Source organism: Erpetoichthys calabaricus, chromosome 6, assembly GCF_900747795.2.
Source record: "Erpetoichthys calabaricus chromosome 6, fErpCal1.3, whole genome shotgun sequence".
Taxonomy (NCBI): Eukaryota; Metazoa; Chordata; class Cladistia; order Polypteriformes; family Polypteridae; genus Erpetoichthys; species Erpetoichthys calabaricus.
Genome location: NC_041399.2, coordinates 160,045,339 through 160,063,431, shown reverse-complemented (window position 1 = coordinate 160,063,431; position 18,093 = coordinate 160,045,339). Strand labels below are relative to the sequence as shown.

At 36.2% G+C, this 18,093-nt stretch overlaps 1 protein-coding gene across 3 annotated transcripts in view; it reads right to left on the bottom strand.

Moving 5' to 3' along the window:
* Positions 1–14,811, bottom strand: part of LOC114653632 (E3 ubiquitin-protein ligase HECW1-like) — a 461,230-nt gene extending 446,419 nt beyond the window's left edge. For all 3 annotated transcript variants that reach the window (XM_051929083.1, XM_051929082.1, XM_028804051.2), the window contains exon 1: positions 14,622–14,811. Coding sequence is in view for 2 of the 3 variants with exons in the window: in XM_051929082.1 (XP_051785042.1) it covers positions 14,622–14,651 (30 nt within the window). In the remaining variant the exon portion in view is untranslated. The remainder of the gene's footprint in view (positions 1–14,621) is intronic.
* Positions 14,812–18,093: the final 3,282 nt, after the last annotated feature.

The following is an 18,093-nucleotide window of genomic DNA, read 5'->3' as shown; positions in this document are numbered from 1 at the left end:
GGTGGTATCTATTTATCTGAAATAAAGCAAAATTAGATTATAATGTGCGGGTACGTATTCTCTTTTCTCTCGCATCCCATTTTTATTTCTTCTCACTGTTGAAAAGGCTGCAGCATTCTGTAATAATCTTTAGGTTGGTGGTACATGTCAAAGTAATATCTACAGTATATGAATGCCAGGACCCAAGGTTTTCCAGCATTCAACTCTTCCTTAGGTAAATGACACACATGCACCCAGCTGTGCACATCATCAAAAAATGTGATTCAGCAGACCAGGCCACCTTCGTTCATTGCTCCATGGTTGAGTTCTGATGCTGACATACACACTGTATGCAGACATGGAATAACATTGACACTCTGACTAGTCAGCAAGCTGCAAAGCGTTATGTGTTCTGACACAAGAAGTCGAGTGACAGAGCAAAGTGCACAGTCTACCCTTAAAATGAATGAATTTCACAATGTTTTTGCTTTGTGTTTTTCTTCCTTTTTAAAACAACATGGATACTCTTTTTTGCAATATGTGTTTAATCTCAAGACGCAGATCAATACTCAATAACATTTTTTGACACATATACCATGATTGTGAAGAAATATCTGTGACACAAAAAATATTAAACTTATCCTTTAAAGGTTAGCATCCTTTTGTCTGATTGCTATTAGCTGGATTGTGCATTCCTTGTCCAGCTATGGTCCCTTGAATCCATGAGAAGGCACTTGCGAAGGCCTCTATCAGTGGTAAACCTTTGCTGCATTCCATTTGAAATGGGAAGTCGGAATGTCCAAATTTCTAGTTAGAATTTTCATCTGGAACACTCCAAAAGTTATATTACCTACTCAGAAACTCTGGCCTAGTCTGTCAAGTCTGAGTTTGACCGCCTTCAGATTATGACATCAATCCAACATGAAGAGGAATACCGCAAACTTTAGCGAAAGCTATAGTATTGTATTGTTTACTTACCACTTCTGTAAGTTTATGCGTCATTAAATCAGTATTGTCCAACTTCTGTCAGTGACATGTTGTTATGTTGTTTGGAAGCACAAAATACTATGCTATTAACAACAGGAATTTCTTCCAAAAACTCAAGCACAACAAAGGTTTTTCTGGAGGTGACTATATTGGTTTTCCAAATGTTTTACTGGAATACAGTACAGTCAATTTGAGTGTGACATCTTTCCAAGCTAGAATATCTGACTTTTGGGATTAATGCAACACAACATGTGCTGAAGTAAAGGAGTGAAAGTAAAGGACATCCTCATTAGCAAGTAACTTGCCATACAGGTCTCTAGGGTTGAATAAGCAGTTAGACAGGTAAGAGGTTACAGATGACAACTGCATAGCTGGTTTTGACATTTCTTGGGTGCATGTCTTAGGTGGTCTGACAATGCAATCTCTGTATTACAAAAAGGATATAACCGTGCAAGAGAAAATCCTGAGAAACCTACTAGACTTATTCATGGACTACAGATTAAGTGTTGGAATAAAAATTTGAAGGGGATGAATCTTTAAGTTTAAGCAAACAGAGAGTGACAAAACAGAGATTGTGAAAATTATAAATTGAATTAGTAAGAGGGATGCCAGCTGTTACCTTAAAATGTGTTTGTCAACAAAAACATTAAACACAGATGGAATTTGGCTAAGGATGAATTTATCCACTATATAAATAAGTATTCCTTCACATAATGAGAAATTTAAACATTACGTAATTACTAAGCAATGTAGTAAACAGTAGTATTTTAAGGGCCATTAAATCTCATATTCTTTTGTACAAGTTGTACAAAATGACAAACTATATTATGAGTTTCTCTCAAAACTTCTCTTAGATCCATATGTGCTTCTAAGAATAACCAGAACTGGTTAATTGGTTCCCAAAATATAGTCTGTGTAGACAAAAGTGAAACCAATGTTGTCCAGAAAACATGCACAAATAATCTCTAAATAAGATTACAAAATTAAAAATTTTTATTTTAGAAAAGTCAAAACTATACAAGAAACAAATGTTGTACTGTTACATTTTTGTTATATCTTGGAAAATAAAGGCAAATATTTGAGCCTTTAATGCATTTTGTTAGCTAATAACAAAGAAAAAAGTCTATAATGTAACTTCAGTAGGTTCAAATGGCTTTCAAAGCATGGAAATTTAAAATAGCTGCAAGCAAACTTCTGCACTGGGGATATGAATGATGTTTAGCTTTGGAGAACGCTCTCATAATCAGTGATTGATCACCTCTGCAGCAGAAACTCTATCGATTTCACTCTTGTCAATGTACAAGCTTGCTGCAGAAACTGTGAATATGGTTGGAAGAGAAGGATTCAAAAATAAAAAAAATTGTAACCAGCTACCCACTACAGAACTGAAAAGACTAAAATTTTAGATTACTTCAAAATACTCAGAGTGCTAATTATCAAAATACATTGTTGAAAGCATGGTTTGAAGAAAGGGGTTTATTTTTTCAGCAACTGCAAAGCCTTTCAATAAAAAGTATGTCCTTTATCAAAGAGAAAAGAGTGTTTAGAAAAAAGGGTGGAATATTCAAAAAATGAGGACCATTAGAGGAGCATATAAATATTTAACTAGAATTTAAGGCAAAGAGAAAAGAAGAAACACAAAAAACAAATTTGTAAGGAAATTTGGGCAAAATGGAAAACTCCTCCATTAAAATATCTATACTTTAAGTTAAGCACCCTTTGAAATAAAGCCACATTCTAGAAGCAACAGTATTATCACGGAATTATGATATTGCTGGCATTACAGAATTAGGATTACATGAAAGTAATGGAAAGGAATACAATACTAGAGATTATACACACTTTTAAAAGGACAGGAAAGATATGCAAACACTAGCACTACAAGTCCTAAATAATATTCAGACACAAAAAATATCACAATAGTTGTGGTAGTGGTATTGTCACACATGGAGAACACAGTGAAATCCTTACTTGCACATCCAACCAACATGCAATGTTTTTACACTCTCACTGAACTACTGTGAGTTAAGAGGGTTAGGAAGACGTGTTGACTTTTAACAACTAGATTTTGGTGTATGCAACAAACTTGTAATATTTTAAACAATCCCATAATCTAAAATCAAATTATACATATCTGCAATCAAGTAATCATTTGACTGGGAAAGTTTTCCTTGCTGAAGAGGAAAATGATGCTCACGGCAAATGATTGCTTCCTAACCCAGTTTTTCTTAAGTCTAACATGTGGTAACATCTTTTTTAACCTGTTGCTTTCTACAATAAAGAATAAAAGAAGTTATTAAGTTTTTAAGCAACAAAGATCAGATTTTAATAGTGTTTCATAAGAAGTAAAATATTACAATTATAAAATATATGAGTAAATAAATATAATATGAATAAATACATACTGTAATATTAATTCAGTAATTCAGTTCATTTTTGATCAAATATTTTTATGTACATTGGAAAAAGACAACACATCAATGTAACATAATCCTTTAAAGATCATCTATTTTCTAAAATATTCTCCTCCAGGATAACAAAAAAAAATGTTTCATTTTTAAGTCACTGCTATATGAACTAACACATCAAATTCACAAAGGAACAGCAAAATACATCATTAGAGAAAAATACCATAATGCCTGCTCTTTAATGTTGGTTGAAACAAGCTGTGAAACTTGACCCAGACACAGACAGGCAGACACGTTTAAATTACCCCACACACGTTTATTGTGGTCTTCCATTATTACACTTAGCTCACTAACCACAATACCCCAAAGTTCTGGCCAGCACACAATGCCTTTTCTTCTTCAGGCCGCCTCCTTCTCTCCTCCAGAGACCTTGTCCTCTCTTCTCTCCCAACTCAAGTCATTGTATGAAGGGAGGCGGCCCCTTTAATAAGCACCCGGATGTGCTCCAGGTGTGTTCCAGCAATCTCCCACCGACACGCCCCTGTGTGGCGGAAGTGCCGGCACTCCGGAAGCACTCCGGGTGTCTCTGCTCATCTTCCCCCCAGCATTTCCGGGTGTGGCGGAAGTGCTGAGGTCCAGGGTCCTCCAGGTATTGGGGTGCCCCCTGGCAGTGACCACTGGCCCCTACTGGGTTGAGCTTCCCAGCTCCGTACCCGTGGCTCCCAAAGGAACCAGGGCGGTCGCCCCCTTGTGGTCTGGAGGACGCACAAGCCCTCCTCCGGTCTTACATTTACATTTACATTTACATTATTTAGCAGACGCTCTTATCCGGAGCGACTTACAACATCCGGGTACCACAAAGCAAACAACTCTTAAGACACAGGAAGGCAGGATATCATCTGAACAAAAATCTCTTTAGGCTGAAAATGAAAATAGGAATATGGGTGACTTTCTTGTCTGATGCTGAGTTCTTGACTCTTTATAGATTTATGCGATCATTATCGTCATGTGTATAGCAGTATCCAGGCGAGTTGATTTGGAGAAAAGGTTGAAAGGTTGGATGGCTTTTGCATGTTAAATCAGTATACTGATAGCGGTGTTGGAAATGCTCTTTTTATATTCCTGTTCACATACTGTTTATAATGATTACTCAGATAAATTACTTAGCTATTGTAAACATTAATTTCTGACTGTAGCTGGTTTTTCTTGCTAGAATTTTCTAGAAAGTTCTAGGTGATAGGTACTTGACCTCTAGCTTTGTTTCTGCAACCGGTCTCTAAATGTTTACATCTGAAACGGTCTTGGTTTTATAGCCTAATTATCATGCTTAAAATCATTCTCATACAGCAGTAGACATTCAGAAAAACTTTTTTAGTACAAACTACATACCTTTATATGTGTTTGAAGGGTGACATAATCAATGGGCGAACTACAGGCATGGAAGTATGGTACAGGATATTGGTGTTTTTTTCACAACTATTAGAAAAAAAGAGAATGATATGCTCGCTGAGGTAATGTATCGAGGCATGCAAGTGTAGCTGCAAGGACACCAGTAGGAGGCAGTACGCCGTAAAGTTGCAATGGATGCCCAAGAAAGGCTAGAACCTATGACACCAATAAAAAGGAACAGGAAGGATGATTTTGAAGGAAACAGGATTCTTAACCCTATTTGAATTGAGTGAGTGAGGTCATGTAGGACTGGTAACAGCTCAATAGACTGTAGGATACCGTCCCAGGCTAGCAAAACAGGGACCAGGCTACCAGTTTAAGTGGTGAGGCATCATAGAGGTGCTCTGGAGGCATTGTCCACCTAAAGGAAACACTAAGGGACACTAAGGACTGTAAGAATGACCTCTAATCTATTGTCCCCTTTGTATAATTCTGATGTAATTCTGAGGGCAGATGCGTAAAGACCGCAGACTCATTGAGCCTGAAATCAGAAACTGACTTTAAAGCAAAGGACTAACTGGCAGGAAGCAAGTTGAATCAAATGATCATGAGTGTTGTGTGCACTTTCCAGTAGATAGGTGGGCAAGCCACCCTAACTGATAGATAGAAGTTCAACACCTGTTATTAGCCCCTGACAGGCTGCATGCTTTGCTGTTCTGTCAACTTCTTTGTTAATTAGAATTCACAATATGCGCATTGCTCTCTTGTATTTAGCTATTTGTTAAATTCATCTATTGTTGTATATCTGGTCTCCTTGTGGTCAGTCTGGGTACAAGGTCTGTTACAGCAGTACACACTTTTTGTTACAGTGTATATAATTGGAAGCGATATCAATATGTGAATATTAAATATAGAAAATATAACACTTAAAGCTGTGCTAAAATTAACATTTTCCTAGTATTTGATAACATATTCAACAAGAAAGACTTATCCATATTTGCAACCAGCAAAAATCTATTACTTAATTCAGTGAAACTAACTCTCCCAGCATTCGGTGTAAAGCAGCAGTTCAACCTGAAAGCGAGACTCACTTACACTCAGTCGCTCATACCAGGCAATTTATGTCTGTCGGAGGAATAAATATGTGAAAACTCACATAAACATGGCAAGAATACATTACACAAAAACAATGGCTAGATTGCAGCTTGAATCCAGATACCAGAAGCCATGATACATTGGAGGGAGCCATTCTCCTATCATGTCAATGATATGAGAACTTGAGAACTTCAAATTTGTTAGTTGGTTAACACTTTAAGAAATCTGCATACATGGTGTAAGTGCCATGGAGGACAGACAGGCATCCCGGCTGGACAAAAGAATGATTTCTTGTCCGGCTGGAAGAATATAAGGGTTGACCAGCAGAAGCCGGGGGCCAGGAGCAGTTCCATCACCCAATTGACAGGTGGCCATGGTCTTCTCCAGGCATTCCACTTTGGACACCCGCCAGGGGAGCATGGGAGTTGGAATTTGGAATTGCAGTACTCAATCACCAGGAGGAAGGAATTAGAGACAAGAAATCAAGATTGTCTTGGGATTGTGTAATTATAGGCAGTAAAATACATTGTGTGAAAAAATGTCCACTACTTGAACCCAGGACTGTGTTGGGCATTACTTTGTCTGGGGTTTGGGGGTCAGTTGTACCCACTACTGCTTACAATAGCCATCTTTAAAGAAGTGAGATAGTAGTAGCAGCTATAACCATTATTTGTTAATTTTTATGTACAACCTGTAAATATATACAGTATGTGTTACTGTTAGAAGATTGCAAGGTTTGTCTTATATCTATTTTTAAGTGATAGTTTAGTTTGTAAATTAAATCAAAATGAAAACTAAATGAAAAGTAAAATGTCTTAATGAGATGAAAACATTTATTAACACTTTGCTTTTAAAAACTCACAAATTAAGGAGAAACTGGAAAAAATTCTGGCATTTACAGTTTTATTTTCTAAAACAGATATAAATAATTTTTTTTTCCAAAACAAATCAGGCCTAAAAAAGCAACTATCTGAGCCAAAAAGAGCTAAAAGGGAGATATCTGAATACAGCTGCTGCAAACAACAAAAACAACAGTAGGGGAAGAAAGTAGCATAGTGAAATTCTTGCAATAATCATGCATCTAAATGTCAATTCAAGCATTACAACTAAGCAGTATACTGATATGACCAAGCAAATCAGAAGCATTTATTCTGCATTTAGAAATACAATTGCCAAAGCGGGCACAGCCAAGCATGTAACTTTGATGTCAAATCTGGTTTGCATGTGTAATTCTGTATTCTAAATCTGTATTCCAGTAAACTTTAAAAAATTTTGCCACACCAGTACAGACCACAGTAACTTCATATTTTATTTGACATATCTTTTGTTTTTCTTTAATGAAATTGATATTAACATAAACATCTTTTTGCAAAGATGGCACAATTAACAAGTACGAACTGATACACACAACAAACATTGTGCCAAATATCATTCCTCAAATTGAACAGAATGGATAGGTTATGTAATGTTTTGTAACTTTATAATGAAACCTCTGATTTAGTTCAGTACTACCTTGTGTACAAATGTCTACTATGGATAATAAAACTATAACAAGGTTGCTAACTTAATACTAAAAAAAATACCTATTATAACACACATTTATTAAGTAGATGTGTAACAGTTATATCTTTATCTCTTCAAACATTATAAGATTCAATAGAAAATGTAATTTACTAGTCTGTCTTTCAATGGCTAAACTAATTTGTATAGAAAAAATTCAGCATTTATAATTTAACATTTCAGCAGGAACAAAAATGAATATAGTGGAGCTACTGTACTTTGAAAAAAACATATCCTCTTGTTTGTCTCAGTTATAAAAGTCCAATTGTTCTGTCTATGTTCACCAATTGGAAAGACAAACTGTTGTCAGAGTATTTTTTTTTTTATTCAGGGATGAACAATAGCAAAGAAAGCCTACTATTTGTTGTTTCTGGACAAGTTCACTTTTATTTGCTCTGTTGTACAACTGTACCTTTTTATTATACTATTGTTCTGGACTACATGTTCTACAAGTTTTAATGGACATCACACGTTTAACAGGGAAACGTGTGTAAGAAGGAAGCCAGGAAGCACTTCTTCACACAAACATCATGGGTATATGGAACAAATTACAAAGTCACCTAATTGAAGTAGAAACCTTGACAACTTCAGATAACAGGACAACATAGGCATTAGCTAACTGAATGAGCTTAAGGGGCTGAAAAGTGTCCTCTCATTTGTCTAAGGTCTTAGGTCTTATGTTGTATATAGGGTACGAAGTCTGCCAGGACAGACACTGGACCCCCATAACTCTATACTGGGGTTAGGTGGTTTAGAAAGCACATGCATGTAAAAGAAACATTGTTTATTTATAACTTTAATTTTATTCTTCCAACATTAAAGTTATGTTCTCCAGTTTGTACAATGTTGAATACTGTATGTTCATTCTGTTTATTTTACTTTGTTTATAGTGTGGATCACACATACATCATGCAGCAAAGCACCTGAACATGGGTGCATATGTTTTAAGATATTTGTGGTGAAACACCATATCATAATTATTGTTGCTTCAGAAATGTTCTCCCCTCATGATAATATATTATACTAGAATTGTAAAGGTTTTGAATGTTTGGAGCTTTAGACCTTCCATGTCATCAAGTCACATTAGGTTGCAATGTATATGTTACACTGTGACTTTGTATTTAAGAATAGAAAATGAACTGAGCTTAATTACTTTAAGGCATTATCTAATTTATTAAGATCCTACTAATCTGGCACACTAGCCTGTGAAAAAAAATCCATACATTGTATTTAAATGAATGGTTTACAAGATTACTGGTAGGTATGCTGTACATTAAATATATTTCTCAGTTTAAAAAAGCTGATTCTGGCAAGATCAGGCTACAATATCCATGTACCAGATTTATGGACTAAAAGACTCTGTATCATACTCCTACTAAGCCATTCTCTTTTGCTTGCTTAAACTGAACTTTTAATCAGCCTTACATAAGAAAGAACAGATTTACAATCCAGATTTAGCAGAGACACTCTGTCCTCTGCTTCACTATCAACAGTTGTAAACATTTCTTGTAAAAGACAATATTATGATTAGGAAATGACAGGCTAAAATAGCAAGAACAAAAAATACTACTTTTTAGAAACTTGCCATACTGAACTAAGTAAACAACCATAAAAAGACACTTCATGAAATGGAATCATTCTAGATTTTCAATAGAATGAATGACTTTTTCTGTGTTGTGTTCATAATGCACAGTACAGGACTGGATTAAAATAAATACTGTTAACATTTATATTCATGTCTATGTGTTCCATAGTTACCTTTCATTTTATTTTAATTAAAAAAATGCCTTCAGTATTTTAATATTTTATGAAAGTACAATTTCCTACCCTATAACAAGAATTAGTGAATGAAAATTATATTATATTACCAAATACTCTTAACAAAATAATATTATGTAATACAAAACACTTTTTTTACCCCAGCTTTCTCCAATATAAAAGCAAGGGGAGGGCCGTTCTAAGCAACACTAAGCATAACAACCTAACCTGCACAGCATGTCAGCACAATGGAGGGCACACTCTCTCTCAAACGCACACACATACACACAGAACTACACTCACTCATACCAGGCAAATAAAACACCAACCCTTAACTTTACATCAGGTTTGTAATAAAGCAAATGAAAGGTGGTATAAGCATGCAGAAAAACAGGATATATACCATCATATGAAAAAGTTTGGGAACCCCTCTCAGCCTGCATAATAATTTACTCTACTTTCAAAAAAAAAGATAACTGTGGTATGTCTTTCATTTCCTCGGAACATCTGAGTACTGGGGAGTTTTCCGAACAAAGATTTTTAGTGAAGCAGTATTTAGTTGTATGAAATTAAATCAAATGTGAAAAACTGGCTGTGCAAAAATTTGGGTCCCCTTGCCATTTTGCTGATTTGAATGCATGTAACTGCTCAGTACTGATTACTTGCAACACCAACTTGGTTGGATTAGCTCATTAAGCCTTGAACTTCATAGACAGGTGTGTCCAATCATGAGAAGAGGTATTTAAGGTGGTCAGTTGCAAGTTATGCTTCCCTTTGACTCTCCTCTGAAGAGTGACAGCATGGGATCCTCAAAGCAACTCTCAAAAGATCTGAAAACAAAGATTGTTCAGTCTCATGGTTTAGGGGAAGGCTGCAAAAAGAAATCTCAGAGGTTTAAGCTGTCAGTTTCAACTGTAAGGAATGTAATCAGGAAATGGAAGGCCACAGGCACAGTTGCTATTAAACCCAGGTCTGGCAGGCCAAGAAAAATACCGTAGCGGCACATGCGCGGGATTGTGAGAATGGTTACAGACAACCCACAGATCACCTCCAAAGACCTGCATGAACATCTTGCTGCATATGGTGTATCTGTACATCATTCTACAATTCAGCGCAATTTGCACAAAGAACATCTGTATGGCAGGGTGATGAGAAAGAAGCCCTTTCTGCACTCACGCCATAAACAGAATCGATTGTTGTATGCAAATGCTCATTTAGACAAGCCAGATTCATTTTGGAACAAAGTGCTTTGGACTGATGAAACACAAATTGAGTTATTTGGTCATAACAAAAGCACTTTACATGGCAGAAGAAGAACACCGCATTCCAAGAAAAACACCTGCTACCTACTGTCAAATTTGGTTGAGGTTCCATCATGCTGTGGGGGTGTGGGGCTAGTTCAGGGACTGGGGCCCTAGTTAAAGTCGAGGGTCGGATGAAGTCAACCCAATATCAACAAATTCTTCAGGATAATGTTCAAGCATCAGTCACAAAGTTGAAGTTACGCAGGGGTTGGATATTCCAACAAGACAATGACCCAAACCACAGTTCGAAGTCTACAAAGGCATTCATGCAGAGGGAGAAGTAAAATGTTCTGGAATGGCCATCATAGTCCCCTGACTTGAATATCATCAAATCTATGGGATAATTTAAAGCAGGCTGTCCATACTCGGCAGCCATCAAATTTAACTGAACTGGAGAGATTTTGTATGGAAGAATGGTTAAAAATACCTCCATCCTGAATCCAGACACTCATCAAAGGCTATAGGAGGCATCTAGAGGCTGTTATATTTTCAAAAGGAGGCTCAACTAAGTATTGATGTAATATCTCTATTGGGGTGCCCAAATTTATGCACCTGTCTAATTTTGTTATGATGCATATTGCACATTTTCTGATACTCCAATAAACTTAATGTCACTGCTGAAATACTATTGTTTCCATAAGGCATTTCATATATTAAAAGGACGTTGCTACTTTGAAAGCTCAGTGAATGATAAACAAAAATCCAAAGAATTAAGAGGGTTCCCAAACTTTTTCATATGACTGTATTAATTCCTTATGAAGTTAATTACTCAGTATAGATACTGTATATATGAAAAGGGATAATTTATAAAAGTGTCAAAAGGTTCAACATAAATATTTAGGCAAAAATAATAGTCACATATAAAAAATTATACAAGATGATGTTTTAATGTTTAAAAAAAAAAATTAAAAATCTAAAGGAAGTATAATCCTTTGTCCACTCAGTTCTCTGCTGTAATCTCTCTTCATACAACGTTAATGTCTCCACAGGAGCATGGGAGAGCATTGGAAAGCCTAGTACTCTGGCCAAGGTATTGTTATCCACCAATACTGGTTATCAGAGGCAAAATCTGAAGACTCTTTAAATATTCAGCTTACTTTAACTGCTATTATGTACCATGGAAGCTACTCCAGCTAACTCCTCAGTTCACATTTTATTACAATATTATAATAGCAGCAAGCAATAAAACAGCTTTGTCAACCACCCATCCATTATTTTCTAAACAAACTTTCTCAGAGGGTTTAAAGGATGACTTTATTATAACGTTTACTTTTAAACATAATTGCTTGTGTTACTATCTTTTATATAACATATAATATTCTAGCTTTTTTATGAGTGTCCTGGATATTTCAGAAAATTAACTACACCCCCCCTCCCCAACTAATGAAAAAAATGGAGAAATAAGTCAGTCAATGCCAAAGAGATAACAATATAAAGTTTACCATATATAAAACACATCTAAAACACACATAAGACACAATGAAAAAATATTCAGCTAAAAGTTGTGTCTCTAACCCTTTTTTATTTTTTTCTCAGCATAAGTATAACCTTTATATATTTCTTCTATTTCTTCTTTACATATATGTATCTATCTATATACATGGCCTCAAAGTGTGAGACCCTATCTTGAGAGCAGTGAGTGCAAGACAAAACTCAACTCCAGACAGGAAGTACGTCAATTGAAAGGCAGAGGTGCACACATAACCAATGGTTCGATTTTGGGATGGCAGGCAAATTAAAAAGCTCATGTTTGGGATAATGTAAGAACCAGCAGTATTATTATTAATAATATCAAATATTACTATTCTTGACAATTGTACGTTGGCCTTGTGTGTTTATGTCAGTTTACATGTGTGCATGAGTGGACATCATGTATAGAGGCATTTACACCCATGTACTTGTAGCCCAATGCTGCTGAGGCAGGCTGCAGCCACCCATGTCAGTGAACTGCATTAAGCAGGTCCGATGAATGTATGCAGTTGAAAACACAAGTTAACAAGGACAACCCTAAAATATCCAGTACTTTCAGAATTTGTGGATATGCCTCATGTTATTATTCTTTATTTAGCAAATAAGTTTATTTACAGAAATTTTAAAAAATCACATACAATACATGTAAGTGCAGTGTAAGACACTACATAATATACTGGCAACACAGAGTACAATTTTGAGCAGGACACAGTAAGTTTATTAATAGAGTTGCTCCTAGTACTAATTATGAAATACGTAAAAAACTGCACTCTTAAAAATAAAGGTGCCAGAGTGGTTCTTCATAGTGATGCCATAGGGGAACCATTTTTGGTTCCCAAAAGACGCACCCACATGAAGGTTCCAGAAATAACCTTTGTTTATTTAGCTCTGTGACAGGCTTCTTCCAGTAAAAAAAAAAAAAAAACTAGATAGTAACAGATTCATAAAACACCAATGGGTCTTGATTTTAAAAGGACTCTTGCTGCATACAAGAACACAGGCTAAGTTCAGGTGCTTTTAAATGGTGCTTGGTAAAACAATAGTTCTGTGACGAACCACATAACCCACTAAAGCACCATAAAGTGTCATTAAAGAACAAGTATTTTTAAAAGTGTAAATAAGATAAACTGTTGATGGCAAATGGAGACTATGCAACTTCCACATAGTCATCTGGCCTGGATTTAATTCCAGGTTCTGGCCTTTGAGGCAGTAACATTAACCTTTGTGCCACCTTCTCTATTTATCTATTTGTCAATGAATGAAGGTATCACTTTCAAACAATCAGTCAATATGATACATTAAAATTGGGCACATGGCTTGCTAATAAGAAAAGGAAAGCAAACGTTTTCATTAAACTTTTGACATAAAAAGATGTATCTTCATGATAATAATACATAAATCTCTGCATCAATCATAGATCATGGAAATATTGCTAACAAAGAATGGTAAAAAAATTAATTAAAATATATACAATACAGATACAATATCTTTTTTAATCAGGCTTTATATTTTTACCTCCAAATTATAAATGCTAGGTGTTTAAATCGGTTAAACAATGAAATGTAACTCCTGTTTTTGTCTATTGTGCTTTAGTGACGCATTCTTTGGTCATACTTAATGTAATATACTCGCTGACATTGCACTGAACGACTTAAATGTATTATTTGTGTTTATTACCGCAATCATATTCCTTATAGGTCTGGAAGGAGCGTCGAAAAGACCGCAGACCACTTGCTGTGTGGCCAGTGATGGTCTTCAAATTTGGTGGCTCTTGTCCAGTTCTGAGCTGGTGACTAGTGAATCGTGAGTAACTATTTTTCCTAACAATAAAGTGGTAGCTTCTGATTAAGTGCTGGCGCTTTCGGGGGGGGGGGGGGGGGGGGTTGAGCGGGGGGTTGGGCTTGACAAGGGATCCCCCCGTTTTCACTCACTTGCCCGGTGACAAACGTAAAGCTTGCTGATTACAGCAAAAATTTTTTTAAAAATCTACTTGCTTAGCACAGCCATGCTAGCGAATTATGAGCATGCTTTGATGCAATACGCTGTTGCCATTTAGTTTTCAGTGTAACGATGTACGGGCGCATCTCTAAATGATGCCCAGAACCTGCACTGATTTCGCAAACCATATACCATCTGCTGGTCCCCTTCAAAGCGCACGTGCCTGCTTGAGTGAACGTGTTTGCTGCTTTTTCTCTAATGCTTAAATCGGCCGAAGTCTGGTGAACCTTATAACGTAGCAAGTGCATGTTCCTCTCACCGCATATTTTACTTTATTTAAACCCATTTAACAAAATGTGAGGAACTGAACGGAGCCATTTCTGTAAAGAAGCAGGTTTGTGCTTGCTACACAGTAGCGAGAGCTTAACACAAAGGACTGATCCTTGAATTAAAGCGTTTAACAACACTTAAATACTGAAAGATCATACACAAATCAAGCATTTCACTTGTGAAACTGACAGTTCATGAATTTCAATATCCATGTTTATTCTGTTAGGATATTACTTGTCAGTCCCTAACAACACATCACCTGGCACCATCGCTATAGGGCTGTATTCTGCAGACATAAGGAGGATCTTCAAGAGCTCATCTATAAACTGCCCCCTCCCCCGAAAAATATACCCGTCAAGCAACAACACGCATAACACACTAAAATGTTAGCATTTTTAATTACCTGAAAAATGGTCGCCTGCGCGTGAATCATACTCCACACAACAGCATAGATTCCACACACGTTACTCTCATGGAGAGCTGGAGCAATGCTGCACAAAGCCCATAGTCACTGACGCACCATATTCCAGAACAAACACCAGATCCGAATACAGCATAGCGCTGCACACCACATCCCCAGTCCACAGAGGATTCTGTCTCCATACGAGTATTAGACAGCTGCAGCCAATCATGGTAGTCTTATCTGCATATGTCGTTTTGACCACGCCCTATTCTCTTTAAGCCTGTGCTGGCTGTTTTCTTATTATCTGCCTCTGGCTACCAAAAGGCTGTAAGGTTAATACTTTTGACTCTTCTTCTAGCTGTGTTAATTCCGCTATGACAGCAGCCAAAACAATAATGATACGTTTAATATTTTTTTAGGTACAATGACTCGTTTTTATCTGACTTTCCAATAAGAATGATGTAAGGGATTGGGGCGCAGCAAAGTAAAATAATGTTAACTTCATCTGTTTAAAGTGATGGAATAGAATGAGGGTTCCCTTAATGCAATCTGTTTTTTTTAATGGACGAAGGAAATAGTGTGACCTTAAGGCAAAATATTGAATTGTATATCAAAGCAATGCCTATCCAAGCCCAAGATATATTGTATATACTGTATATTACCTGTGCACCTGTAGTAAAAATTTTAAAAATTGTATCTGTAAAATGTCTTTGGGCATGCAATAAACTGAATATTTATTTCTGCATAAAACAAGAATCTTACAAATGGTTAACGTTTACATTTAATATAAATATGGCATTTAATTCTAGTATTCCTCAACTTTATGTTTATAATGTTAGCCCACTATAATATAAAAAATTTAAACCTGTTAATTTGCAATTCCAAACTGCTGAGATGTAAATAAATGTGTGTATAAATGTTCTTGCTGCCTTAATTGACTGAGATCCTCAATGGCCCTGTAGTGGGATAAGCCACATGTTCAGAGAATGGAAGGATAATAAAAAAAATGCTTGTTTAACTGTATCATGGTTTTTAAAGACGTACTGTGAAGTATAGTACAGGGACAATAAACTCTTTCTGCATTTACTTCAAATCATCAGCTCCCAGAGAATGACATGTATACAGTATGCATGCAAAAGTAAACATAAATTTACAAATATATTGGTCCCCACACTGTGTGATTATCAGTACATTATCTTTATATATGTCAAGAATAAATAAGAAAGTGTGATTTAATTTTGCCCCATCCCGTACTATTTCCTGCCTTGCATGCCAGTCCTTTTGAAACTGGCTCACACTCACTGACACCCTAAAAATTGATTGGGAATACCTGGACTGATGACTTAAAACAATCAGGGGATGTTTACTGTATATGTATTTTAAAAATTAAATTTATAATTATTACTAGACTTTTACCACACCCATATTACAAAAGAAGATTTTTGTTTAAGTGACAGGTTGCATTCTATGACCTGTTATGGAGCTTCGCTTTGCAAGAACTGACAGGAAATCAAAGCAAGGCTGCAACTGTCTGACTGTGTTATAGACAGTCTCATTTATCACTAAAAAAAACAACCCTTTTAAAACATGCAGTGGAATGAAACTTCATTCCTGTGATTCATAGACTGTATCATGCAAGCCAAAAATGCCCTACAGCATGAGTCCCCAACTCCAGTCATGGAGGGCCCAAGTGGCTGCAGGTTTTCATTCTAACCCTTTTCTTAATTTAGTGCACTGTTTTTGCTGCTAATTAACTTGTTTTGAATTAATTTTAATTGACTTGTTTTTTATAATTTGTTCCCCTGAATGTCTTCATTTCTTTCCTTAAATGGCACCCAAACAAAAATGAAATGTGAAGTGAGTGAGCCAACACAAAACCAACTAAGTCAGGGCCTAAAACTCCAACCAATTTCACTCCAACCAGTTGCTTAATTAGGTGCTGATTATTCTTGGTGTTAATTAAACGCGTTCTTTAATTCCATGGCTTGTTGCTGCTCTCATTATGCAATAGCATACATTTCCGAAACTGTTCATTTTCTCTTTTCTAAGAGCACTGCTAAAATGTTTTGGCGTCCTGAACAGATCAACATTCCTGAGACTTTTACCTTTCTTTATTTTCAGACATTGTATGATAGACACAGCTTGCTGGTCATGATTTGGCTCATTTTGTATGTCATTATTGTTCGGCTGCTAATTAAGGAAAAAGAAACAATTAAGGGGTCGGAGTCTTCAAGAGTAAGTCAAATAAAATTAATTCAAAAGAAGTTAATTAGGAGCAAAAACAGATCACTAATTAAGAAAAGGGTTAGAATGAAAACCTGCAGCCACTGGGGCCCTCCAGGGGCCTCATGTATAAACAGTGCGTACACACAAAAATGTTGCGTAAGAACGTTTTCACGTTAAAATCGTGATGTATAAAACCTAAACTTGGTGTAAAGCCACGCACATTTCCATGGTAGCTCATACCCTGTTGAACACAAGTTCTCTGCTCGGTTTTGCAGACTGGTGGCACCCAGCGTTAAAGCAGTGCTACTGTTCCTATGTGGTTATCCTTTCTTTTTTAGATACACATCCCTGACGCGGATTTATAAATACACTGAAATCAACTGCATATTGTTTATTAGTTTAATGCATCTGATTGTAATTAACCTGTAAGAATATAATGGACCACAGAATGCGCATGCACGTGCGTTACTTTTCACGCTGACCGGGATTTATGGAGTGGAAGAACATGGAAGTTGGTGAACGCACAGATTTATGCATCTGGATTTTTTTGTGCATAAGCACATTTCCGCTTTTGTGCTTACGTCATATTATAGTGCAAATTCTACACACGGCGTTATGCATGAGGGCCCAGGGCCGGAGATAGGGACCCCTGCCCTATAGGTCATTTATATGCCATATACTATATAATGGGTAAGGTTGACAGATAAATAATTGTAACACATTGTGCATATAATTATTAACTGATTTTCCCATGCGTTTAAATGCAAATGTTTACCTGAATCATGAATGTTTTGTACCTTTACAGTATTATTATAGTAAAAAAATAGCACTTTCATGCATATTGCAAGTTTATGCAGTGTTAATTTAGAGCAAAGATGTCTACTTCTGAAAAAAGACTTTTTGTATGAAGTGTTTTCCAATAAAAATATCTTCCCTGAAGGCTTTCTTTCTTCTTGAGATTCAGACAGGCCAGAACTACATAACACGTAGGATAACCAAGGCAAGGCAAACAGTATTTTTGTGAGGTTTGCATGGACATATGGTGGAAACTAGGCAGACTTAAAATGTCAAGAAGTGTGCCCATCAATACAGAGTAAATCACTGTGCCAGTGGTAAATTGTATACTGACAGGTTTAATTTACTTCGTCAGATTGCAGTGTATCTTTGGACCACATGCAGAAGATTTACACTGGCTGACTGACATATACAATCACAGAAACACTATAAGTTTCTCAAATTTGTGAAC